The 27891-nt window shown below is 45.1% G+C and overlaps 1 protein-coding gene across 1 annotated transcript in view; it reads right to left on the bottom strand.

Annotated features, from left to right (window-relative positions):
• LOC126335977 (uncharacterized) overlaps positions 1 to 27891 on the bottom strand; it is a 478518-nt gene that overhangs the window by 146109 nt on the left and 304518 nt on the right. The window contains exon 3 of the mRNA XM_049999454.1: positions 8460 to 8653. Coding sequence (XP_049855411.1) covers positions 8460 to 8653 — 194 coding nt within the window. The remainder of the gene's footprint in view (positions 1 to 8459; positions 8654 to 27891) is intronic.

The raw sequence follows: 27891 nt of genomic DNA, 5'->3' as shown, positions 1-27891 counted from the left end.
CGCGGCCCCGTTCAAACTCACTGAGGTGTTTATAATGGCGCCTTTAGCCGGCCGCAGTGGCCGTGCGGTCCTAGGCGCTACAGTCTGGAGCCGAGTGACCGCTACGATCGCAGGTTCGAATCCTGCCTCGGGCATGGATGTGTGTGATGTCCGTATGTTAGTTAGGTTTAATTAGTTCTAAGTTCTAGGTGACTGATGACCTAAGAAGTTAAGTCGCTTAGTGCTCAGAGCCATTTGAACCATTTTGAATGGCGCCTTTGTCGCCTCAAGGGCATTCAAGGCTAACTCTTTACGTCGAACCTCTAAAGTAACTAAAGCTGAAGATCCTTACAGCGAGTATTAAAGCAAAACTTACATGCATCCTCATAGTGGCGCTTCTACCGCCATTATTCTGCGACTGGCGCGAAATTTGAACAGACGCCATCTTTCAGATGTAGAAACACTCCTACCAATTTTCTTAACATCCCACAACAACTCCTTGGTGTTGTGACTTTTTTTTAGGTTAGTCTAGATAATGTTGTACCCTGTGTGAATACTATCAGCGGCAAGAAACTATAACGCAGCGATCGTAGGAGACGATCGTTAATTTCGTGTTGTCTTCCGTTCCCGCTAGTGCAAACGCGTGTTCACAGGTAGAGGCGAACTGCAGCGAACACTGGAAAATTGTTTGCGAGTGCTCGATCGCCACGCCATCGCAGAGTTCGCTTACATTCGCTCCAGTGTAAATAAGGCTTCGGGTGTCGCTGTTACACTGCCGCCTGCTACGGTTGTCCGGAGCCTGTGACGTGCCAGATGGGAGCGGAAGTTTTTTTTCTGCTAGGCGAGTGACATCGGACGTCACCGCCCGGCTTCGACAGTCGTCGTAAATCAGCTGATACCGCGGCGCCGAAGAGGGGCGGGCGCAGTACAGTGGAATGGGGACGCGTGGTCGCAGCAGCAGCAGTACTGTTACGTATCACTGCAGGGTCGCGGGCGACTTTTTTTTTTATTGGCGTCGCGGCCCTTTACGACTTCCTTCGAGTACGCTCGCCTTACGGAACAGCTGGCACTAACCAGTTGTAGTCAATCTCCATAACGCGGCCGATGTTAAAAGCGGAGCCAGTTTTTTTATGGCGCAGTGACACAAAACAGATCATTCCTCACTCCACCCAGCACTGAACAAGACATCTGCACACGGCAAGCGTTTCTCTTTTGTTTTCAAACTTCTATTCCTGCAAGAAGGAATAGAAGAGTGGGCTCTTCGAGATGCGGCCCGTTACAGTGTCTCAGTTGTTTTCAGACACATAGAGCCGGTTGTGGAACAGACTGTCACTGTCAGGAATAAAGCAGTAATCCTACCTCCCACCCCTGATTCATTAAAGAATCGAACTCCCAAGTGTAAAAACAAACTATCTTTGTAAAAAGCTAGTTTTTCACCTACCGCCGTGTTTATGACACCATACTCGCTGAAGAACGTGTCGTTAAATCACGTACTATTCGAAGTGTAAGGTCCGTACAAAAAATTCCGGAACTTTGTCCAGAAAATTTTTCTACGCTTACCTTGTACTTATTGGGCATAATCTTCTTCGAAATACTCTCCTCCACAATCAGTACCCCCAACGCCGTTTCCAGTTCTTGAAGCAGTCTGGGTACGCCTTTTGCTGGATCGTGCTAGTTTTCTTTTATATTATCTATCGTTGCAGATCTTCGTCCTTTCGCCGGCCGCGGTGGTCTCGCGGTTCAAGGCGCGCAGTCCGGAACCGTGCGACTGCTACGGTCGCAGGTTCGAATCCTGCCTCGGACATGGATGTGTGTAAAGTCCCTAGGTTTGTTAGGTTTAAGTACTTCTAAGTTCTAGGGGACTGATGACCTTAGAAGTTGAGTCCCATAGTGCTCAGAGCCATTTGAATCATTTTTTTTCGTCCCTTCAGAGCGATTTTAAACTTTGGAAACAAAAAGAAGTCCGCAATGGCCAGGTAAGGAGAGTACGAAGGATGAGGCAGCAGAATGACTTCGTTTTTTGTGCAATAGTTATGCACCAACAGGGGTACATGTGCGGGTGCGTTATCGTAATTGATGAGCTATGAATTGTCCCTCCACATTTCAAGCTGCTTCCTTGTCACATTTTCTCGCTTGCGTCGCAACACGTCTTGATAGTATAATCGATTAATAGTTTGTCCCTGACACACAATTTCATGATGAACTAATCCTTCTAAGTCGAAGAAAACTATCAGCGTGGCTTTGACATTTCACTTGACCTGATGCTTTCCGGCCCGTTGTGAAGATGTAATCTTGGTCTCAGTATCATAGCCACAGAGCCACATCTCGTCACCACTCATTGTTCTCTTACGGAAAATTTGCGCGATTCAGGCGGTCTTCACAGATTGCGAGGCGAAGGTATTTCTGATCTTGACTCATAGCCCATATGCCCGCAGCTCGTGGTCGTGTGGTAGCGTGGTGGCGTGGTGGCGTTCTCGCTTCCCGCGCCCGGGTTCGATTCCCGGCGGGGTCAGGGATTATCTCTGCCTCGTGATGAATGGTTGTTGTGTGATGTCCTTAGGTTAGTTAGGTTTAACTAGTTCTAAGTTCTAGGGGACTGATGACCATAGATATTAAGTCCCATAGTGCTCAGAGCCATTTGAACCTATCATAGCCCATGGGACGAACTTGGTTTGAATACGATGCATTCCAAGATGTTGTGTCACGATTTCATGACATGATCCAACTGAAATGTTAAATTCTTCTGCAATCTCTCGGGCAATCAGTCTTCGATTGGCAAGCACAGTTTCGTTGACGTTCGTGACGTCATCGTAGTCGGTAGACGTCGAAGTGCGTCCTCAACGAGGGTCATATTTAACTTCCTTCCCGTCAATTTTAAACCGTGTGAACCATTCTGTAACATCAAGTACGGCTTAAGTGGTTATCATACTAGGATTCCTGTCATTTGATGTGTGTGTCTGAAGATTTTCGTGAGTTTCTCGCAAAATTTAATGCAGACGCGTTACTCCTCTAACTCATCTGTAAATTCGCAAACTGCGCGACACAAAGTTCTACTCTAGACAGCACTGAACAATAACAAACCGATATACAACAATGAAACTTCCGGTAGTTACACATCAAACACAGGCGTATACAGGGCTGCCAACCGCATTTGGCTCCAACACACGATTGGCGCCAAATTACCAATGTTCCGCAATTTTTTAAACAGAAATTGTACATTCAACGGTACACGCTGATACTCTCTGCAAAATATCTCCATCTATGTACAGACTCCGCTAACCACTGTGTGGTACGTGGAGGATGGTACCCTGGACCACTACTGAGTCATTGCCTTTTCCGTTCCACTTGCAAATAGAGCGAGAGATAAACGACATTTATAGTCTTCCGCACGAGCCCTAAACTTCGTGGTCCCTATGCGAAACGTACGTTGGCGGCCGTAGAATCGTTCTGCAGCCAGCCTGAAATACCGATTCTCTTAATTTTCTCAATTGTGCCCGTCGAGAGGAACGTCACCTTTCCTCCAGCGATCCCAATTTTAGTTCCCGAAACCTCTCCGTAATGCAAGTGCAATGTAAGAGGATTGCTTCTCCTAACTAAGGAAGGCACCGTAGAGTAAAAGTAAGGAGCACCGATGTCATTATAGCAAACTTCACCAATATTAAAAGTAGGGCACGTAATGATGTCACAATTATTACAACTTTAAAGGCCACCAACACCCTCTCGTGCCTCCACAGCGAGTAATAGATACTGTAAGGCAACCGTAAACTTGACTGACTGCATCAGACCTAATGGTAAAATTCAAAATACCTCCACGAAATACACGCGGACCGTCAACCACGGCCCGTGAACCAATGCCCTTAACCTTGCCTTTATTATCCGAAGTACTAGGTGCTGTGATACTGAAAGTAACATAATCAGTAGCGCCGGCTGCTCCTATTATGAATCGAGTCATTAGTGAAGAAATACTCAATTAAAACGTCGCTCCTGATGCTGAAGCCTTACTGTATGAACGACGAAAATTAAATAAGTTAAGCAATTTTCCTTTCGTTGATTTTTTTTTTGGTCGTGTAACCGATAAAAGCTTCAAAAAGGCTCGAAATTAAGTGTAAGGTTTGTCAGAAGTCATTCGGTGGTCTCACTCTTAAATATGGGACGAATATGGTGTGGGTAATCTGCACACTGCGAATTACGCTGCCTGAAGAAAAATACTTAGTTTTCAACTTTAACACTTCCGATAAGCCTTTAACCCACGATTTTATTACTTAATGAGTAGATTACACCTGTATTTAAAATTTGAAAGTCGTTCTTGAAATACTGAAAATCAAATTTATGTTTTCCTCTGGAAGCCGTTAGATAGGCTTGAAGAAGCCGCCCGCTGCCAACCCTCTTCGAACACCATGTAAGTGCCTTTCTCTTGTAATATGACCGGGTGCTGGTTTCGAGACACCTTCGGGCACTGCAGTAGTCATCGCTCTGTTAATTGTATTGGCTTAGGAGGTGCCTGCGTCACAAAATTTGCATTTGCTGAGGCTATGGAATTTGGTTTGGCAGCCTAGTTTTCTTTCGGGCGTTTCGCCGTCATTGTAGAGGCGGTATCTTGCAGTTACGCGGATACACCGTTCGGCTAGTTACTATTACTTTCATGTAATTAACATTGCTGTGTCAATAGTTCTTTGTCGGTCTGTACCCCAACGGAAAGGATCTTGGAAAGGCGGTACTCTCGGTGTAACCTTTCTTAGCCTTCCTGTTTGGTGTAGTCTTGGCCTCCTTGCGTTTAAGCCTTACGGCGCTCCCCTCGTGAAGAGCCAATTCAAAGCATTGGTTACTTAAATGAAGCAGTTATTCATCAAGGCGTGCCTGTTTTCTATTTGGTAATCTTACTTAACTGAAGCTGTTATTATTGAAGGCATGCCTGTTCCCTTATAATTAAATTACGAGCTACTTGATAATTTGGGTTAGCTGAAACTGTTGTTAATCAAGGTCTACCTCTTTTTATTGCCTTATCATTGAGATTTTATATCTTACTCAATCCGTGTTGATTGCCAGTTTCAGAGGTATTGATGTCAATAAAGTAGTAAAAGAAAATGACACATCATGGTACTTGGGCTCTAGTCTTTCGCCTTACATGATGGTAGCTTTCATCCTTAAAACCATCAGAACCCCTCCAAGAGCCTTGGTACGAACTGGGAGACTGTGTATTTTTAAAACTACGCAATTTGCCAAAATGGTCTTACATGAACATATAAAGGTGTTTTAATTTATTTGTTTACAATTTCTGGTTTTTTTACCAGTCTTCTGGTGGATAATTCGAAATTAGTAAAAAGAACTTAATATTTCAGATCTTCAGCAATAATATTTTTACATGATTAAAGTCAAATTAACACAATAACTCATTTGTAGACTAATCACCTCTTAGAAACTATTTTATATGCGAGACCTCGATTCTCTGTGAATCTGGAATGGGATTACTGATAACAGATGTTGCCAAATGCTTGAATTCAGCAACCTTTGCTATATAGGTATTGTTGAGAGTATTGATGGAAGCATCTGAAAGTTGACTAATTTTGCGTACTTTCAGTTAATAATTCTATGCAGAATAATTGTCTGGGACAGTTCCACTCAAAGGATTAGTTGCACGTAAACGGTCGAGACAACTTCTTAAAAATTAGGCATGTATTGTAGCACATTGACTCTCCTGTGAAATTTGCTATCAAAAACGAGTCAGAATTTGGAAACAGTAGTAGTAGTAGTAGTAGTAGTAGTAGTAGTAATAATAAATACAGCACCACTAACGTAATAACGCATTCACGGAAAAAGAAAATACGTACGGTACAGTTACACTATTTATGACTAACTGCTGAAAACAGTATCTACCGCAAAATATCTATGATTCACTATCCAGAGCTGCCTTAAAAGTAATAACCACATAAAACAAATAGTACGAAAAGCGGATGTCACAATGGTTCATAGGAAGGATTTTAAGAAAATCTAGCTCACCCACGAAATATGTGGCTTACAAGGCGCTTGGTCTTCAGTATTGTCCATCAATCTAGAATCATAAGCAGGCAGGACTTAGAGAGATACAACGAAGAGGGGCGCGTTTCGTCATAGGATCGTTTGTTCGGTGGGAGAGCGTTACACAGGTGCTCAAGTAACTCCAGCCGCAGACGTTAAAAAGAGAGGCGTTGTGCATTAGGGAGAAGTTTACTACTGAAATTTCGAGAGAGCGCTTTTGTGGAAGAGTCTGACAACATGCCTTGTTACTTCTTCCCACATACATCTCGCGAAATGACCGCGACGAGAAAATTTGAGAAATTAGAGCCAATACAGAGGCTTTACGTTAATCATTCCTCCCGCACGCCATTCGCGAATGGAACAGGGAAGGGTGGGATCAGTTAGTGGTACCAGAAGTACCCTCCGCTACGCACTGTCAGGTGGTTTCAGGAGTACTGATGTATATTATCCTGCACTATCCACAATTTAACGTTACTTTGGGAAGAAAGAAGCATGGCATCCATCCATACGAATTGAAGATTTTGGCATATAAAGACAATTTCAAAGATTGTAGAAATCATTCTACACTCTTACTTCATAGATACATGTGCCTGAGTGGGTTAGATTTACTAAATTTTATTGCGCATTTAGGGTAAAGTGAACTTCAAATAGATAAATAGCGACCGTATAGACATATTCGCAGTAAGAAAACTTATCCTTTTTGCAAATATCCTGCCAGGTTCTATACTACTGGAAGCTGCTGGAAATGAGAACTTACTAATTACAGCACTGGATCCGCTTGCGAGACTTGTAAGAGATTGAGCAGTCCATGTTCTGAGAAATTATTCGGTCTGTAATAGTAAGAGCACAGTGTGAACAAATTGTAGAAGTTTTTACCAGCCGATTAAACTTTGAGTAACTATGACAGGAAGTGAGTTGCTGATAATCTTTAACAAATATGACGTACTTTTAATTACAAATCAGTTCTTAAGCATTTTTGGACACTTTAATGATTCTTTTTCCTTGTTTGGTTTAAGGATGCATCTAGGAAAGTCGATCAAACATTTTTTTATGAACCATTTACATTCATGTCTTTGGCCGTGAATCTCACTAATTGGAGTAGAATGGTCTGTAGTGATGGGCCCCGCTTCGGAATGTACCCCACTGACCAGCAAAGACGCGTCTTGGGGCGCCACGGACAGTAGCAGGATACCAAACTGTCAAACAACCAGAAGTGTTGTGTGGGGTGCCATTTCTGTCCATGCGACTCCTTTGGTTGTCAAACGCGGCACCCTGTAAGCACAGTGGCACGGAAATGATACTATAGATATCGTACGTCCCGTTTTGTTGCTTTCATAGCAAGCCATTCTCGGCTTTCATTTCAGCAAGATACTGCCGGCCTGTACACGGTGAGTCGATAGATCTCCCACACTGGGAACGTTTAGAGCCTTATGAGCAGGGGCCCTCCAACCAGCTCGAATTGAACAAAATTTGGCATGGCATCCCCCAGGAGGACGTTCAACAAATCTGCCAAATCATGCGAAGCAGAATAACTGCATGCAAAAGGGCCAGCCGTGAACCAACGCATTGATTTGCTCAGTTTGTGAAGCTCTTTCTCCTGAATATACCATCCAATTTTTCTGAAATTGTAATTGTTTTGTTAGTACACGTACATCTCATTTACTGACTTCCGTCCCATTCTGATACTTCCTTTGTGGAGACTCGTTCTTTTCTATTAGTCTTGGAATGCGTTACACTGGGCAGCCACGACGAAGATCCATCAAGTTCCCCCTACATTTGTGGCCAGACTTTTAATTGCTGATGCGAATGTCATTCTGTGTCGGTAGCATTATGTAGAGACAATATTCCGATACTCTTGGAATGAGCTTGGGGGGGGGGGGGGCGGGGGGGGGGGGGCACATGCCGCTCACGGCAAGGTCCTGGTGGAGATGGTACGCTGATGCCTTTCTCCGACCGTATCTGGTATCTGTGCTGTGTGAGTGTTTGTGTTGAGTGCTTGCACAGTGTAGTGCTGGGTTTGTGTTATTGATCAAAGGGAGAGTGGGTCAAATAAAGTGCCGCGCTGTAGCCCGCTCCTCTCGAAAAGCACCATGTGCCCACGGAGCTTAACGTCCGAATCCGGCGGACAGATCACCATCAACACTCCTTTTCTTCGTGTGACATTGTGACGAGGTTTGGAATGTATTCAAGACTGGTGTTCAGGAACTTTACGCCACTACCTCTCCTCCCCTTGCGATCGAAATACTGACAGTGAAAATTCCATCCACCACCAGTATTAGAACCGGCTTACCTCCGAGTCTAACGCCACTGAACATGCGTGCGTTAGCGACCTCGGCTACGAAGGCCGGTCCAGGTTTCATACAAAGGACTCAAAAGGACAGAGGATGACATCCACAACAGAGGTTGGGGTGGGGTGCCATGCAAAACGATAGGTGACACCTGGAGATTCTGTAGGCTGGACTCACCTGGAAGGCGGCCGCGGGAGCCTCGGGGTCGGTGCCCAGCGTGAAGGCGCGGGGCAGGGCGGGGTGCGGCCGCAGGTGGAGGCGGCACAGCGGCAGCCGCAGGCAGCAGCCGGGCTCCGAACCCAGCACCTCCAGGCTGCCCGCCCGCACCTCGCAGTGCCGCGACACGCCGTCCCACAGGCAGCGCAGCACGCCTGCAACCAGACCGTCCACTGCTGCTGACTGCCCTCAACACTAACGTGGTGTTCGTAGTTAAAGTTCCTGTTTCAAAACGCTGTAGAAACAGGACTACAGGTCAGAATGAAGTCAAATTTGAACAGTGTATTATTGATGTGAGGGGGGGGCGGAGGGCGGGAATTTGAACAATAGATGGCGCAGTGAGCGTCAGAATATGCACACCAACAGAAGCGCGACACACGGCCATTCCTCAGTTGGCGCCCGAGACGCTCAACGTGACTGTCTTCGTGAAGGACCGCGCACTACTAGTAAAGCTCTTTAACAAGAACGGTGTCTGCGCCCGTCGCCCAGTAGCCTTGCAGAAGTTGCAGACACTCGAGGAACCGCGCGTTCTAAGACGCTGTAGTCGTCGATTGTGCGGCTGGTCCCGGCGGAGGTTCGAGCCCTCCCTCGGGCATGAGTGTATGTGTGTTTGTCCTCAGAATAATTTAGGTTAAGTAGTGTGTAAGCTTAGGGACTGATGACCTTAGCGGTCAGCCCCATAAGATTTCACACACATTTGAACACTCGAGGGTGTGAAAAAAGGCGTTGGTCGGACGTCTGCTAACGGTCTCGAGAAAATGATTAAAAATTCGGGAAGACATGTTCTTTTGAAGTGCCATGCAGCACAGCGAGGAAAGCTGTTGATCTGACGTCTGTCGAAGAAGTAGCTACGTCTGTCGAAGAAGTAGCTACATCGTCACAGGAGGGAGTCGAGTGGTGGTGTGCAAACATGCAGTGCGCATGGAATTGCCCGAACGTTGGACACGCGTGCAAGAACGGTGCATTAAATCCTACGAAACATCCTGCACTGCTATCCATACAAAATCGTGTATGTACTGGAGTTGCTTCCTGCCGACCTGACAGCAAGAGAAACTTTCCCTTTGGAATTTGCAGCTCACCTGGAAGTTGACCAGGGATAGCTATGGAACATTCTGTGGATGGACAAAGCCCATTTCCATCTCCAAGGACATGTTAATACGAAGAATTGCAGGATATGGGCAACGGAACTTCCGCACGCACAATACCAGGAATTACTTCATTCTGCAAAGGTGACTGTGTGGTGCGGGTTGACAGCATCGTTTATCGTAGGGCCGTGTTTCCTTTCGAGAAGATGAGTCCTGCGGGTCCTGTTACCTTTTCGCATCGTTTATTATAGACCTATTTTTTTTTTCTTCGAGGAGATGCGTCCAGCGTGTTCTGTTACCTGTGATGTAACTAGTAAACGCTATGAGAGTCTATTGTGCACGAACGTTACTCCAACGCTTCAACAACATGTACGAGTGGGTAAGATATATATATATATATATATATATATATATATATTTTTGCAAGATTGCGCTCCTCCGTACTTTGCACAGCCAGTGAAGCGGAAATGATAGAATTATCAGCTGTAATTTGCCTACTGCTTGGTCCTCAGACTCTGGGGTTATCCGTAAGATATTGTATTTAGTGCTCCAATTACCACCGTAGCTGAACTGAAGACGCCCTGCTGTGAAACACGCTGTTTCGCAATTTCAACCTGTGACACAAAGCGGTGGACAGCAAACTGAACATGTCTTGTGTCAGACTCATGACTGTCAGAGACCAGCGTCACTGGTTGTTCCCATTCGATGTGGTACGACCTTGCCATAGTGAATCGGCTTACCTAATTAACAGTGCCAAGTCTATTGACTGCTGAACTTGCGTAGTCACGCACACTCAACAGTAGGAATGGAGTAATGCGGAAATCGAACCACAGCGGTTGGTTTGCGATTAATCTGTAATTTGCAGCCGACATCATTTACGTTAAGACGCTTACAGCGCCATCTGTTGCTACAATTTTCGTTAAATCTGTGTTCCATGACGTTTCACCTGTGTTAACAATGCTCTCTTCAAATTTATCATTCTGGGCCGTGGTTTTCCTTCTGCGGCGTTTTGAACCTGGAAATTCAATTACGGACACCAAATACAAAGTGGGTTCAAATGGCTCTGAGTACTATGGGGCTTAACATCTGAGGTCATCAGTCCCCTAGGACTTAGAACTACTTAAACCTAACTAACCTAAGGACACCACACACATCCATGCCCGAGGCAGGATTCTAACATGCGACCGTAGCGCTAGCGCTGTTGCAGATTGAAGTGCCTAGAACCGTTCGGCCACAAAGGCCGGCTTCAAAGTTGGGTTCGCGTGAACATATTTGAGGGGTTGTGTCATGATCTGGGACGAATTGTTTTCCACCCTTTTTCAACTTAGCCTTACCTTTCGACAAGAGTGTTAACATTGTTCTATGTCCAGTAAAAGTTGAAGGACTGTAACCACTTTCTGGTTGCAGACATTCTTACTTTATTGCAAACAGCCACAGTCCTCGATAGTGGATAAATGTCCAAATTTTATTTGTTGTAGCGATCGGCCTCTGTTGTCTCTACTTTGGCCAACTTTTAACTGCCTGCGTTCCGCCTGGGTTCGACAGTCGCGCTAGTGGACCATCGATGTTGAAGTTCACAGCACCTCTTTGCGGACAGCTAAGAAACAGTTTGTGTGTGTGTGTGTGTGTGTGTGTGTGTGTGTGTGTGTGTGTGCGCGCGCGCGCGCGCGCGTTTGTGTTTAGAAGCTGCTGCACGATTCATAGAATTCTTTGTAACATAGTCCAGTATTTGTACCGTGCTTCGGCGTATGAAGTCGAAGACGAGTGAATGAGTTGTGTGGGAGCTGAAAGATGGTCAGCCTCGGTCGTAGATATGCAGTGAAACAAGACTGATGATACTATGTTTCAGATAGCAGTGTAGCTATAATCAGTTCCTTGTATATAGTCACGTAGACTCAACGTAATTGTAAGACCATATATTCCAATATAACTTAGGCATGTGCAAACACCAGGCCAATTGAGGCTGCTTTTTTGCGGAGGGGGGGGGGGGGGGGGGGTAGTTAGCTCAATAGGGATCATGCTTGCGCATGTCTAAGGCGATAAGTGCCGACGATGACGATTCATCCTGAGATATTTGAAACGACTTTTTTGTGTATGTGAGTGATTTCTGGAAGAAGATCCACTGCGGAAGTACTAGGAAAATACACTTCATCTAGAAAGGCTCTCTCTCACAAATACGGAGTACAGACGTGTACGTTCAGTGTGGCGGCTTAAAGGCGATGACTAGTCGAAATATCTCGTGGACAAAGCAAGAGATTTACGAGTGAGTGGGTGTCTGAGTAATTTTCCGCAGCTCTCGCTGTCGTGGCTGGGGCGCGTCGCTCGTTTAAGTGGCGGATGAGTTGTGATCGCGCTCTAATGGAACGGCAGCGTAAAAATGAAAAATTAAAAAAAACAAACAAAATGGCAGCGTGATCGGCTCGCTGCGCGGCCCAATTTCAGCCGCCTCTGGCGCCGGCCGCGTTTAAATGGAAATCCGATGCGCGCTGGAACAGCTGCCGGCGCTCCAGTGTGTCGCGACGTGACGTGACGTGGCAACACCACTGACGTCCTTTATCACCAACACTGCTTATCACCACCATTATGAAAATTATTACTGACATTATTACAATATTGTAATTACGACACCTGCACGACAGTTCTCTAATGGGAGTCCTTTCGTTATAGGTACAGAAAGCTGGCTGATACCAGTGATAAATTCAGCCGAAATTTTTACTAAGGCACAGACGGTGTTTATAGAGGATAGATTGCATGCAACCGGTGGTGGCGTGTTTGTCGCTGTTAGTAGTAGTTTATCCTGTAGTGAAGTAGAAGTGGGTAGTTGCTGTGAATTATTATGGGTGGAGGTTACACTCAACAACCGAGTTAGGTTAATAATTGGCTCCTTTTACCGACCTCCCGACTCAGCAGCATTAGTGGCAGAACAGCTGAGAGAAAATTTGGAATACATTTCACATAAATTTTTTCAGCATATTATAGTCTAAGGTGGAGATTTCAATTTACCAGATATGGACTGGGACACACAGATGTTTAGGACGGGTGGTAGGGACAGAGCATCGAGTGACATTATACTGAGTGCACTATCCGAAAATAACCTCGAGCAATTAAACAGAGAACCGACTCGTGGAGATAATATCTTGGACCTACTGATAACAAACAGACCCCAACTTTTCGACTCTGTAATTGCAGAACAGGGAATCAGTGATCATAAGGCCGTTGCAGCATCCCTGAATATCGAAGTTAATAGGAATATATAAAAAAGGGAGGGAGGTTTATCCGATTAGCAAGAGTAATAGAAGGCAGATTTCAGACTACCTATCAGATAAAAACGAAAATTTCTGTTCCGACACTGACAATGTTGAGTGTTTATGCAAAAAGTTTAGGGCAATTGTAAAATGCGTTTTAGACAGGTACGTGCCGAGTAAAACTGCGAGGGACTGGAATAACCCACCATGGCTCAACAACAAAGTTAGGAAACTACTGCGGAAGCAAAGAGAGCTTCACTCAAAGTTTAAACGGAGCCAAATCCTCTCAGACAAACAGAACCTAAACGATGTCAAAGTTAGCGTAAGGAGGGCTATGCGTGAAGCGTTCAGTGAATTCGAAAGTAAAATTCTATGTACCGACTTCACAGAAAATCGTAGGAAGTTCTAGTCTTACGTTAAATCAGTAAGTGGCTCGAAACAGCATATCCAGACACTCCGGGATGATGATGGCTTTGAAACAGAGGATGACACGCGTAAAGCTGAAATAGGAAACAGCTTTTTCCAAAGCTGTTTCACAGAGGAAGAGCGCACTGCAGTTCCTTCTCTAAATCCTCGCACAAACGAAAAAATGGCTGACATCGAAATAAGTGTCCAAGGAATAGAAAAGCAACTGAAATCACTCAACAGAGGAAAGGCCACTGGACCTGACGGAATACTAATTCGTTTCTAAAAAAGTACGCGAAAGAACTTGCCGCCCCCCCCCCTTCTAACAGCCGTGTACCGCAAGTCTCTAGAGGAACGGAAGGTTCCAAATGATTGGAAAAGAGCACAGGTGGTCCCAGTCTTCAAGAAGGGGCGTCGAGCAAATGCGCAAAACTTTTTGGAAACCCAGAATCTACTCTGTAGGAATTAACATGGATTCTGGAAACAGCGATCGTGAGAGACCCAACTCGCTTTATTTGTTCATGAGACCCAGAAAATATTAGATACAGGCTCCCAGGTAGATGCTATTTTCCTTGACTTTCGGAAGGCGTTCGATACAGTTCCGCACTGTCGCTTGATAAACAAAGTAAGAGTCTACGGAATATCAGACCAGCTGTGTGGCTGGATTGAAGGGTTTTTAGCAAACAGAACACAGAATGTTGTTATCAATGGAGAGACGTCTACAGACGTTAAAGTAATCTCTGGCGTGCCACAGGGGAGTGTTATGGGACCACTGCTTTTCACAATATATATAAATGACCTTGTAGATAGTGTCGGAAGTTCCATGCGGCTATTCGCTGATGATGCTGTAGTATACAGAGAAGTTGCAGCATTAGAAAATTGTAGCGAAATGTAGGAAGATCTGCAGCGGATAGGCACTTGGTGCAGGGAGTGGCAACTGACCCTTAGGATAGACAAATGTAATGTATTGCGAATGCATAGAAAGAAGGATCTTTTATTGTATGATTATATGACAGCGGAACAAACACTGGTAGCAGTTACTTCTGTAAAATATCTGGGAGTATGCGTGCGAAAAGATTTGAAGTGGAATGATCATATAAAATTAATTGTTGGTAAGGCGGGTACCAGGTTGAGATTCATTGGGAGTGTCCTTAGGAAGTGTAGTCCATTAACATAGGAGGTGGCTTACAAAACACTCGTTCGACCTATACTTGAGTATTGCTCATCAGTGTGGGATTCGTACCAGGTCGGGTTGACGGAGGAAATAGAGAAGATCCAAAGAAGAGCGGCGCGTTTCGTCACAGGGTTATTTGGTAACCGTGATAGCATTACGGAGATGTTTAGCAAACTCAAGTGGCAGACTCTGAAAGAGAGGCGCTCTGCATCGTGGTGTAGCTTGCTCGCCAGGTTTCGAGAGGGTGCGTTTCTGGATGAGGTATCGGATATATTGCTTCCCCCTACTGATACCTCCCGAGGAGATCACGAATGTGAAATTAGAGAGATTAGAGCGCGCACGGAGGCTTTCCGGCAGTCGTTCTTACCGCGAACCATACGTGACTGGAACAGAAAAGGGAGGTAATGACAGTGGCACGTAAAGTGCCCTCCACCACACACCGTTGGGTGGCTTGCGGAGTATAAATGTAGATGTAGACGTATGCCAGTTCGTACATGATTTGCAGTAGCCTCACTAAATAGCCGCTTCAGTCTGGCTGTTCAGTGTAACTTTACGCCCTCCGTCAGCCGGTAAGCAATTTTTTCGAATTTTGTGTCTGGCAAAGGTGTATCTTGACGACCACTTTAAGATTGTGAATAATTTTAAGCCATATTTGCTATTTAAGAGTTACTCGCCCTTTACGTATCATTATCATTATCTTATTTGCGATATTAGCAGATCCTCTCTTTCTCCATTTCCTGCGATCCATTGAGCTTTTCTTGATGTTGCTATAAGTGCCATCGTCCATCCCATCATCTGGGCTCCTTCCTCAACCATACCATTCATTCAGGAATCCTTCCTCACTTCTTTCATTCCACATACAGACTTTTTATAAGCCTCTCCTTTCTTAATGTATGTCCAATACAGTTCCTTCTTTTTCTTTTTTTACATCCAGTAATTGTTTTTGCTCTTCCGCTCTTCTTCGTGCCTCTTCGTTTCCACTGCGTCTCCAACTTATTCCATCCTCCGCCATGTGCACGTCTCGGAATCACACAGCCTTGCTCTTTTCTTTCTTCTTCAGCGTACTCGTTTCAGCACCATACAGGGGACACTTCACACAAAACATCTTATTACCATTTTCATCAAATCTTTTTCCATATTGCTGCAGAAAATTCTCGTTTTCTCATAAAATGCCTCTTTTGCCACGGCTTTCCTGCTTTAAATTTCTAGTTGCTCTTCCTACCGTTTTCCGTCCTGCTTCAGACATATTTAAAACTTTGCAAATGCCCTAACACTTCGCCATTCAACGTTATATTTACACATTTCCTCTTAGCAGCGTTGTGTATTGTACCGGGGACCCAGAAACGACAGACTTCGTCCCGCCGTAGCCCTCAGTGGTTCACAAGCCAACAACAAGCCACAGCAATCCACCCACCTCACCCTCGCCCCACACCGAACCCAGGGTTATTGTGCGGTTCGGCCCGCAGTGGAGCCCCCGGATATCAGCGTCGTTCTTGCACGATATTTCGGTAACGTAGCTCGTAACATTCATCAGGTGCGACCTGAGACTGCTCCTCCCCTCTGCGGTCGGCGCCCGCTCGCTGCGACCTGCTGGAGCGCTGCCGTTCCGTTTTCCGTCCGCTGTGGTTCTGGGCGTTCCCTGTGCGGTCCGCGTCTACCAAATCCCCTCCTGGGTTTTCCATCTTCAACCTGGTGCGTTTGGAGCTCTGTCTGGCTTCCCAGGCGTTCTCCCTGGGGTCCTCTCCCGCTCACTGCGATCTTCTACAGCGTCGCCAGTCCGTTTTCGGTCCGCTGCGGTTCTGGATCTCTGTGGTCCCTGTCGTGCATCGTGATTATGAGATGAATCGTGTGTTTCGTTATTTGAGTCTCAGTCTGTTACGTTATAATACGAAAGCGGTTTAAATTTTTAGTTTAGTGTTTTGCTACTTAACTATTCCTATTTCAATGAGATCAGCTTATGACGACATTCTAAGAAGTGGGAAGCGATTAAACATCAGTTGTGGGAGTATATTCTAGAAAAATACAAAAAGAAAATTTTGTTTACGAGACTACAAAGGTTTACAGAGGCTCTCGGTAATATTTCCCTTGCCTAGAACTCCTAGAAGGAAGCATATTGCGGAGAAATGATTCAATAACAGTCCAGTGGATCGTTTAAATAATCGTCTTTTGTTTCCCAGTGAATTAACACTGCTTAGGCGCGACGTCATTCACGCCTTGATATCTCAGCTGGTTAGAGCACTGCGTGTGAAAGGCATGGTTCCCGGTTCGGATTCTAGTCCGACACAAAGTTTTAGGTAGCCACGGTTTCGAAACAGTGCACACACCGTTGTAGGCTGAAACATTCATTCTGCAGAAACTTGTATAAGTTTGTGTTTTGCTCAAGGGTTCCATCCAGGTGCACTTGTTTACGAAACACGAAGTTTAGACAGCGTATCTTGCCGTCATCTTCAGATAATACCGGTAGAAAGAGCGTCTCTACTTCACCGCGCCTTCTTCATCCCTGCCCACAATCCGGCCCCCTGGTGGAGTGGTGATGGAACGCCATTTGTGAATATGACTGAGTAAGATATGTATTCATTAATACACCGATATTTTTCAGAAACGTAGATATATATCGATATCAAAATGGCAATATCGAGTGCCGACATTTTTATTCCTTTCAAAATTTTCGGTAAATATTCGAAGGTGTTCTTTTGAAATTGTAGCAGAACGTAAATTTACTTTCACTGTGTGAAGGAGTCTTACTACTTTTTGAGCTTTCATCACGCCCAATGTTTCTCTTTGACTGTGTGAAGCAAAACACAGTTGCTGAAAATCATGAACAAAAATCTGAATGACGAAGTCGGTCTTAACAGTGGGCGGAGACGCATGAGGGGAAACGCTGAAGTAATTGGCGCTACTAGCAAAAACTGCAACGTTTAGCTTCAGCACACAATTTTGACACTGCAATTACTGGCGTAGCCAGAAATGCAAAAACAGCGAAGTCTTCATGAAGTGTTCTCTACAAATCAGATGTGTGACGAAACCGAACGACAGATCCCTCGGAAACCCATTACTGAGTCACTTACAATGCAGTTACCATTGTTAGCAAACTGGCTATAGCCTAGCGTGAACGAGCATCGTTTGCCTTTCACTTCTTGCTCTAAGGGGGATAAGCAGTCTGTTAGCTTCTTGATGAACAGAACATCTATTAATAAATTAATACTTAAATATTCAGTCCTAAAACCGGCGGTCTGTTTACTATGTGCAGCCGATACTTTTGTAGGCAGGTACGTCGATATTTTCCCCGCGATACATCGGTACCTTTCTTCGAGTGCCGATAATGACTTTTTTTATATCCATATAAACATCGGTTCCCCGGCACTTGTGCCGGCCTCGTCGGGCGCTTAAGTATCTCTTGGCCGACGTTTTGACTTTACGTGGGTGGACATTAACGCAGAATATTTGCTGAGAGTGAAGCGTTGCCTACGTTGATCCGACTGTTGCCCACACATGTTTCAACGACTACATTAGAACACAAAATCATGACAACGAAGTTTGTTGCAATAGAGTATAAATAACACAAATGCGTGACTCGTGTGCGGCGAGTATTATACCAAGAGTAGTATAAACTACCTGCGAGAATTGGTCGATCCGTACTAAGGACGCATCTCTCTGGAATAAGTAACCAAAGACGTACAGTATACTGGAGGACTCTGTGTGAAGCGATTCAGAGATCGGACGTGTTTTGTGTTGGAGGGATTTTGGTATTGTTGTGCGACGCCATTAAGCTCCACTGTGAATGTTTAGTTAGTTGATGGCACAATAAACAAATTCAAGAAAATAATACACATTCAATGTGTGTATTTATCAATTTATGAAAGATTTGACAAACGTTCTTCAGATGTCACATGACGGAGATCGATCGGAGGTGCAGTGTGGAACGATGATGTTCTCCCGAAGAATATTGACCGTGAAAAGATGCAGGCTCCTATCTCAGAAGCAATACACTTTTCGTTGCTAAAAAAGTTGGACACATCAATCCATACGCATCATACAACATAGCACCTAGTTGTGACGAACGATCTTCGTAGCGAAATAAACATTTTAGAGATTTCAGGTGGAGCAGTTCCGACGAGGAGTATAAGCGAGATCGACGCTGCGGGATATACATCTAGCTCTCCTGTGGTATTAAAAACCAAAGACTTATATTTTTTAGCGTTTAAAAGACTGAAGCTAAAACCTGAACAAAACCACTGCAAATAATAACTAAAAATATCAAAAATAAATGAGAAGCAGAGAATTTTCTTAAACTAATTTCTTAAATAAATAAAATAAATGGAGTATAAATATAATAAACTGTCTTAGTACCCCTTCGCAGTCGAAGGAGGGTGCCAGGAGCAGGGGAATCAGGCGACCAGCAAAACCGGCGCTTGCGGAGCATTGTGTAGCTGCAGGGAACTATGAGCAAACTGAAATGCTGACAAAGTTTCGTCGTTTTGGGATGATGTTCTAAAACAGGCTGTTTAAATAGGTGAGGCCGGTGGCCTAGCCAATAAAGACAGTTCCTTCACTCCCAGTAAAGCGAGGAACCCAGCGCTCAGCCATCTGAACTCACTCCAACCACCGAGGGACCAGATTTAACGCCCAGCACTCCGTTCCCCACCCCCCACCCCCCACCCCTCCCGCTCCTGCCACCCACCATACGAGGGCGCAGCAGTTGATTCGCAAGGAAAACTTAAGGTGACGTACCTATAAACTGTTATAAATTTTAACAAAATACATTGCTATGAATTAACTTGACCTTACTTTTTGTAACACTTTTCTGAACCGGTCTGTTTAATACGTTGCTGTTTGTCTATTATCTTCGTGTATACTCCACAATAATAATGAATTATGTCTTTTTTGTTTGGGACCCAGACTGGGGATTGTAGATGGCGTTTTGCAGTGTTAGATGCCCTGGAGTTAAAGGCGGTAGCGACGCGCGCGCCGTGTCTTCTGGTGGGACAGAGCCGACACGAGTGGGGCTTCCCCCCAAATGGCTTCTCCTCCTGAACTGTGTCCACGACTCGCCTACGGCAGGCTATTCGTTAGACCCGTATTTCCCCGTCAGAACTAAGTTTTTACATAGGTTTTGCAAACCTCTCACAGTAGAAATGCATCATTGAATCTATCGCAGGCAGCTTGACCATGAGGGATGAAGTCAATTTTAAAATGCTTGGTACCGAAAAATAATTACTGCAGTAACTTCTGAGGCACCAGATTTTTCAAATATGGAAGGGCCACGCGCAAATCACTGTTTGCGAGTGTGTTGGTGCCCGTCTTGTATTTGAGGTAGGATTATGGGGTAAAAAGTTTTTGGTTTAACCCGGACCAGCGGCCATTTGCACAGCCACTGTCTTACTGCAGTTGTGTAGCAGTACGTTAAGCAAGGTGTGGACTACGAACCGGAGCTAGCGCCCTGGCAAATTGTGATAATCGAGTAATTCTTTTTGTAAAAGCTTTTAATCTGGTTGATATTAACGCTCAGCTAATGGCGGAATTTGTATGTGCACCGTTTGGATTTTAAGTGCAAATACGTGCCAAGAACACGTTTTTCTGTGGAGTTGTTGCAGTGCGCCAATGCTATAATTTGAAACTTTGCACGAAGATATATAAATGGATGAATTCTAAACTTCATTTTTTTTATCCAATAACCTTCATCCGTTGTCGAGATAAGACAGCTTAAATAAATGGTTCTAATGGCTCTGAGCACTATGGGACTTAACTTCTAAGGTCATCAGTCCCCTAGAACTTAGAACTACTTAAACCTAACTAACCTAAGGACATCACACACATGCATGCCCGAGGCCGGATTCGAACCTCCGACTGTAGCGGTCGCGCGTTCCAGACTGTAGCGCCTAGAACCGCTAGGCCACTCCGGCCGGCTAAGAAGCTTACAGTAGAGCTAAAGTACGTGAATAGAATGCGCGAAATGGTTTAAGTTGAACCAAATAAATAAAAAAAACGCATTCTTATGACAAAGTTGAAAACTTGCTTTAAAAATCTTGCTTCATCCGCATTCTACATGCGAAAAGCAGATTTTTGTGAGTTTTTTAACTGTTAAAATACATGTTTGAACATCGCTGCTTTTACTTTAAACCCATATGTCGACCAGTTTCGGCCATGTGACATCTCCACGGATAAGGGTTAAAGTGAAATTAGAATTATATTAATAGCGTCAGCTGCTCACGGGCGTTGATATATATCAACGGGGACAGGTTTAAAATGTGTACCCCGAGCGGGACTCGAACCCGGGATCTCCTGCTTACATGGCAGACGCTCTATCCATCTGAGCCACCGAGGGCGCATAGGATAGTGCAACTGCAGGGACTGTCCCCTCGCACGCCTCCCGCGAGACTCACATTCTCACCTTGTACATCCACACACTACCTCCTTAGTGTCCCACCCCAGCACATCGTTACTTATGGAAGACATTCTTTCCAACTCCCGTAAGAGTTCGGGGAATGTGTGTGCATCCGCACAGAAGAAGAAGGTCATGGGCGGTATTGCCAGAACTATATATTTATGTGGATATGGTGTCTGTTCTTTCGGACATGTCCGAAAGTACAGACACTATATCCATATAAATTTAAGGGTTAAAGTGGTTTAACCCACAACATTCATTTGTCATTAATTAAATAATATGTAGACCATGTCATGAATATCAATATACACGCCACTTCTATATTTCAAACTTGTGCAAATCGGTTTGAATTTTGTAAGAAGGCAGACAAATACGTGGAATTAATGGTCTCCCTGTTGGTATGTGAAAGCCTTATTCGCTACCACGGTATGAGCAGCACGGTTCGAAAGACAATTAAAAAATCCTATCCTGGATCAGTCGCCTCCCGAGTCAATAAAAACCTCCGTTGGTTGTCAAGCTATGGCGGTCTTGTGTCAAAATTATGGCAGAATAAAAGTTAGGAAGCAGAATGAGAAACACTCCTGCAATTGCACGAAAGAGAAGAATATGTCCTTAGAAGAGAGAGAGGTGTAAAAGAAAGGAACTAGCTTTCCGACTTACCTGGCAACTTCAAAGAAGTTTAAACGAAAACATCGACATATTCACGCTTGTTTACGAGTTAACCCTACTTCGCCAGCGCAGTGAGCTCTCTTAGCCACTACGTATTGGCACACCTGCGTCTTGCAGTTTATGGGCTACAGTCCGTGATCTTGTGTCCAAAATCCAGAAGAATTGCCAGCCATAGTAAACAATGTACAGAGTGAAGAAGAAAAAATGCTGCACCTGAAGGTCAGCATCATATTCCTCATCCTGATTCAAGACAGAAGTTTATCTAGCAAAACCAGATCGCGTGCATTTTGGAAACACTGTCACATCATGCAGCGCATCGAAAGTGCAGAGGAACGTGTGTCACCCCAGGCTACCATACCAGCAATCTTAGCCCAACGAGTAGAGTGCTGGGACATCAAACCCCCCATCCACCATCTTATTAGGTTCGGATTTTTTTAAGGTGTCTGTTCCCTAATTCTCGTCGTTTACAAGCAGGGCATCATTTTGTCACCTGACAATAGTATATCACATGGCAGTGGGATCCTTTAAACAGCAATGGCATGTGTGTACTAACCGATCGGTGCACCACCGTAACTTGTCCTGTTGAGCTCATATAAGGCGGCTTCCCGATGGAGTACACAAACAATGGATACATCGATATGCTTTTCGTGCTGGGTGCATCCTATAACCAAACCGCTGCTGCTCGTTCGTATGCTGCACGGTAACCTCAAATACGCCACCCCAAAAATCACGTATTTCGTCCTCTGGAGCAACGCCTTCGGGAAACCGGCAATCTTCGTCCACGAGTAACAGTGTATTCATCCACGGACTACATGTACTCCACAAACAGAGCACGCTATTCTTGAAAACGCACACCAGTCACTTCGGTGAAGTACTCGTGATATTACAAGGCAGTTCCACTTATCTCAAGGACTGGTTGTTGAAGTGTTGCATTACACGTTAACACCAGCGGCCAAAAGACCTCGTTAGATGAGAACAGTTTTGTGAATTATGATTTTACTTGTGTGTGGAGCCAAAGTCATAAGTTATGAAAGGTATGACCGCCATTTGACTGTACAGCAATCCACAATCTAGATTTCAGCCTTAGGCCATTATCAAGTGTTATCAGTATTAAAATCATTGGACTTTAGTAGAACACAAGTAATTGTCAAACCATGTATCTTCGGTTATACGCACATCAGAAAAATGTTTTGCATCACCTCGAGTCGTAGAGTTCCGGAACTGTACAGAAAATTGGAATATAGATCAACATAAACATCATTTCAGCCCTTTTCATTGCTCATGAAAACCACACATTGCATATTGTACCTCATTACACAGAGATCTTCAGAGGTGGTGGTCCAGATTGCTGTACACACCGGTACCTCTAATACCCAGTAGCAAGTCCTCTTGTATTGATCCATGCCTGTATTCGTCGTGGCGTACTATACACAAGTTCAAGACACTGTTGGTCCTTATTGTCTCACTCCTCACGGCGATTCAGCGTAGATCCCTCAGAGTGGTTGGTGGGTCACGTCGTCCATAAACAGCCCATTTCAATCTATTCCAAGCATGTTCGATAGGGTTCATGTCTGGAGAAATTGTAGGTCACTCTAGTCAAGCGATGTCGTTATCTTGAAGGAAGTCATTCACAAGATGTGCACGATGGGGGCGCGAAATGCCTTCCATGAAGACGAATGCCTCGCCAATATGCTGCCGATATGGTTGCACTATCGGTCGGAGGATGGCATTCACGCATCGTACAGCCATTACGGCACCTTCCTTGACTATCAGCGGCATACGTCGGCCCCACATTATGCCAACCCAAAACAGCAGGGAACCTTCACCTTGCTGCACTCGCTGGACAGTGTATCTAAGGCATTCAGCCTGATCAGACCGGGTTGTCTCCAAACACGTCTCCGATGACTGTCTGGCTGAAGGCATATGCGACACTCATCGGTGAAGAGAACGTGATGCCAATCCTGAGCGGTCAACTACGCATGTTGTTGGGGCCCATCTATACCGCGCTGCATGGTGTCGTGGTTGCAAAGATGGATCTCGCCATGGGCGTCGGGAGTGAATCTGCGCATCATGCAGCCTACTGTGTACAGTTTTAGTCGTAACACGACGTCCTGTGTATGCGCGAAAAGCATTATTCAACACTGTGGCGTTGCTGTCAGGTTCCTCCGAGCCATAATCCGTAGTTAGCGGTTATCCAGTGGAGTAGTAGCCCTTGGGCGGTCTGAGCGAGGCAAGTCATCGACAGTTCCTGCCTTTCTGTATCTCCTCCATATCGGAACAATATCGGTTTGGTTCACTCCGAGACACCTGGACACTTTCCTTGTTAAGAGCCCTTCCTGGCACAAAGTAACAATGCGGAGGCGATCAAAAAGAGGTATTGACCGTCTAGGCGTGGTTGAACTACAGACAACAGTAGCCGTGTACCTCCTTCCTGGTGCAATGACTGGAACTGATCGGCTCTCGGCCCCCCCCCCCCCCTACCATCAGTCAAATAGGCGCAGCTCATGCATGGTTGTTTACATCTTTCGGAGGGTTTTAGTGGCAGCTCTGAACAGTCAAAGGGAATGTGTCTGTGACAATATCCACAGTAAATGTCCATTTTCAGAAGTTCTGGGAAGCGGGTTTATGCAAATTTTTTTTTGATATGTGTATAAACCACTTTTGTCAAAAGTAAATGCCAAAATATTTGTGTAATAGGCTAATTTACTGGCAATTAGCATGAATTCTTCATTTGATATGGTTGCGGAATAAAACAGGTTTTTAAATCTTGCTACACTGTGTCTAAGCTGCCACTGACATAAACGTAAGTGAACCGATCGTCGAGGTCAATCAAGTAGAATGGGATCAGCAATCTAATGCCATCCGCCAAATGCGGCATTTTTTTCTTCACTCTATACAATATCATGTGGCTGAAGAGTGTACATGTAATAACTAAAAAAGTTTTTCTGGGGGGGTTAAAGGCTCGGGGTGTGGTATTGCTCCTGAGACGATGCTAAACGAATATTTGATTACTAGGTGGGGGTTGATGTTTTTCGCGAGGGGACAATGTCTTCCCAAAACCCACCTTCTGTTACGGGTGTAAGAACTAATACACACATATTTATGTGCTTCTATAGAGTGGGATTTATCTATCATACGAAAAATTCGAGAGGTGATGCGTCTACATCTGAGGAGCCAAAGAATTTGGTGCACCTGCCTAACATCGTGCAGGACCCTCGCGAGCACGCAGAAATGCCGCAACAAGGCGTGGCATGGACTAGACTACTGTGTGCGTGGCATGGACTAGACTAATGTGTGAAGTAGTACTGGAGGGAACTGACACCATGATTGCTACATGGCTGTCCACAGATCCGAAAGACTACGAGGGTGTGGAGATCTCTTCTCAATAGCACGTTGCAAGGCCTCTCAGATATCCTCAGTAATGCTCATGCCAGTGGAATTTGATGGTCGGCGAAAATGGTTAAACTTAGAAGAGCGTTCCTGGAGCCACTCTGTAGCAATTCTGAACGTGTGGGGCGTCGCAATGTCCTGTTGGAATCGCCGAAGTCCGTCGGAATGTACAATGGAAATGAATGCATACAGGTAATCAGACAGGATGCTTATTAAGTATCAGCTGTCAGAGTCGTGTCTATACGTATCAGGGGTCCCTGCACAAGCCTCACACCATTATAGGGGCTCCATCAGCTTGGACAGTCCGCTGAGGAGATGCAGGTTCCATGCATTCATGAGGTTGTCTCCATACCTGTCATATATCCTTCCGCTCGATAAGAGTTCGAAGCGAAATTTGTGCGATCAGCAACATGTATCCAGTCATCAACAGTCCAATGTCGATGTTGACGGGCCCAGGCGAGAAGTAAAACTTTTGTCTCGTGCAGTCGACAAGGTTACAAGATTGGGCCTTCGGCCCCGAAAGCCCATATCGATGATGTTTCGTTAATTGGTTCGTACGCTGACGCTTGTCGATGGTCCAGGATTGAAATCTGCAGCAATTTGCGGAAGGGTTGCACTTGTGTCACATTGAGCGATTCTCTTCAGTCGTCGTTGGTCCCATTCTTGCATGATCTTTTTCCGGTCGCAGCGATGTCGGATATGTGATATTTTACAGGATTCCTGATATTCAAGGTATAGTCGTCCCTCGGAGGTGCTGTGTCCCATAGCTCATACGGCTACTGTAACGCCACGTTCAAACTCAGATCTTGATAACCTGCCGTTGCGACCTCAGTAACCGATCTAAAAACTGCGCCAGGCACTTTTTTTGTTACATACGCGTTACCGACCGCCTCGCAGAATTCTGCCTATTTACACATCTCAGTATTTGAATGCACATGCTGATGCCAATTTCTTTGGCGCTTCTGTGTATAATTGGATGTGTCCCACAGTGGGCGGGCATGCACGCGTCGTGAAGTTTAATGATACATTGTGTCATATTGCACGACGTGACAAATGGCATGTTGAAGACATGATGGCATGTGTCACTCATGTTATACGACATGACTGACACGTATCGTGTTACTTTAGTTACATCAAAATTTATATTACATGAAATGTGTCCGCCTGCTTAGTTGGGTGGTAATGTGCTTGTCTCCCACGCACTGGGCCCATGTTCGATTCCCGTCCTGGTTGGTGAGTTTCTCCACTCGGGGACTGGGTGTCGTGCTGTTATCATTTCATCCTCATCATCGGCAGCAAGTCGCCCATGTGACGCCGACTGAAATAAGACTTGCATCAGAATGGAACCTCCCGGCCAAATATGACATACGACGATGATGATGATGATCATGATCATCATCATGATCACATGAAATGGGTAGCAAGTCAGATTCCGTACCTCCTCATTGATTACTCGATCTACCCATCTGAGCTTCTGCATTCTTCTGTAGCACCGCATTTCAAATGTGTGTTTTCATCTCGTCTGAACTGTTTATCGTCCGCGTTTTACTTTCGTACGACGCTGTAGTACAGAGGATTGCCTTTCGATACATCTTCCTAACACATTGTCTCTTTCAGAAACGCTTTTGTTGTTATTGCGAGTCAGCACTTCCGCAATAGTCAGATATTGTCAGAAACAAAAAAAATTGTTTCTTCTGTGTTGCTGCAACGTTTTGAAACTGAGGGGGGCAACCTTCGTGTCCCGGGATGTGACAGGTGATACAAAGAACAGAACATCTGCTTTCTCCGGTAAGATCACGCTCACTGTGTTTGGCACTGTGAGGGTGAGTCACTGACGTGATGCAAAGAGGCAGCACCCTCAATTCTGAAGCATCTGTGAACACATTAAGGAAACCCAAGAGGCGCTTCCTCCGAATTCGGCGCCGTAACTAACCACATGATTGATTTAAAATGACGCTCAGCTTCACCTAAGTTTGAGGATTTTGGAACACACCACTAGACAAGATTGGGCAGTATTATCCATAAACCGTATAGCCCAAGCTTAGCTCCCTCACACTTCCTCTTGTTTGGGCCAGTAAAGAATGCCGTTAGTGAAAGAGTTTTGAGGATGGCTGATAGGTGATTCGCACAGTGGAGAAATGGCTTCGTGACCAGTACAGGAATCGGTACCGACAGGGAATACACGCCGTTGTGTCTCGCTGGAGGAAAGGTCATTGAACGGGGAGGAGATTAAGCTGAGAAATAGGAGTGTAGGAGGAACATCATTCTCTCTTGTGTGTATGTTTCGTTGTGTTCATAAATGCCGAAGAGAAAACAATATGGTGCATTACTTTCTGGGCGACCCTCGCACAATGAATTCATGTATCATCACGAAAAGAGAGTTCATAAAATGACTGCCAGAGAGAGGTCAATCAAAGCGTTTTCCTACAGTTTGCAATCGTTACTTGGGTGCTGTCAAAGGAACGTGCAGGTAGAAAAATCTAGACTATTTTGGAGACTTCCGAGTCAGTTTTGTTTTGTTTTAGGGTGCAAAAACAACTGTTGTCATACGCGCGTATGTCAGAACCGTAGAACACGAAGACGAAAAGGGAGGTAAAAGAGACTACACTTTAAGCCCAGTCGACGGAGGGAAAGGACCAGTCTTGGAGAAAGGGCTAGATAATACGCCATGGAGGCATCGGAGGTCCTGAACTAATGGTTAAATGGCCTGCGTCATATTGGTACGACGGATAGAAAGTAAAACGCAGTCACCCGCGCGTCGTTTCTTGAAAAGGCCGATAACTCGGCAAACATAAATTACGACGTAATAGGTTAAAAAAAAAGGGCATTCCGTCAGGAAATGGCGAACCGTCCTCTGAATCAGTGAAAAATCGGTGACGTACGGAAGACGTCTGCTCTGACCAGCAACCTCGACCTCAGAACCGGCTCCGTGCGACGCTAATAACTCGACCCAGGTGAGAATGCTAATGGCCGTTCCCGTGAATAGAGTCGGGGCACCCAATCGCCCTGTCCCTGGTCACGAAATTCACGTGCCATAAAG

This window comes from Schistocerca gregaria, chromosome 2 (assembly GCF_023897955.1).
Source record: "Schistocerca gregaria isolate iqSchGreg1 chromosome 2, iqSchGreg1.2, whole genome shotgun sequence".
NCBI classification, from domain to species: Eukaryota; Metazoa; Arthropoda; class Insecta; order Orthoptera; family Acrididae; genus Schistocerca; species Schistocerca gregaria.
Note: the sequence above shows the minus strand (reverse complement) of the source record. Positions and strands in the feature narration are given on the sequence as shown.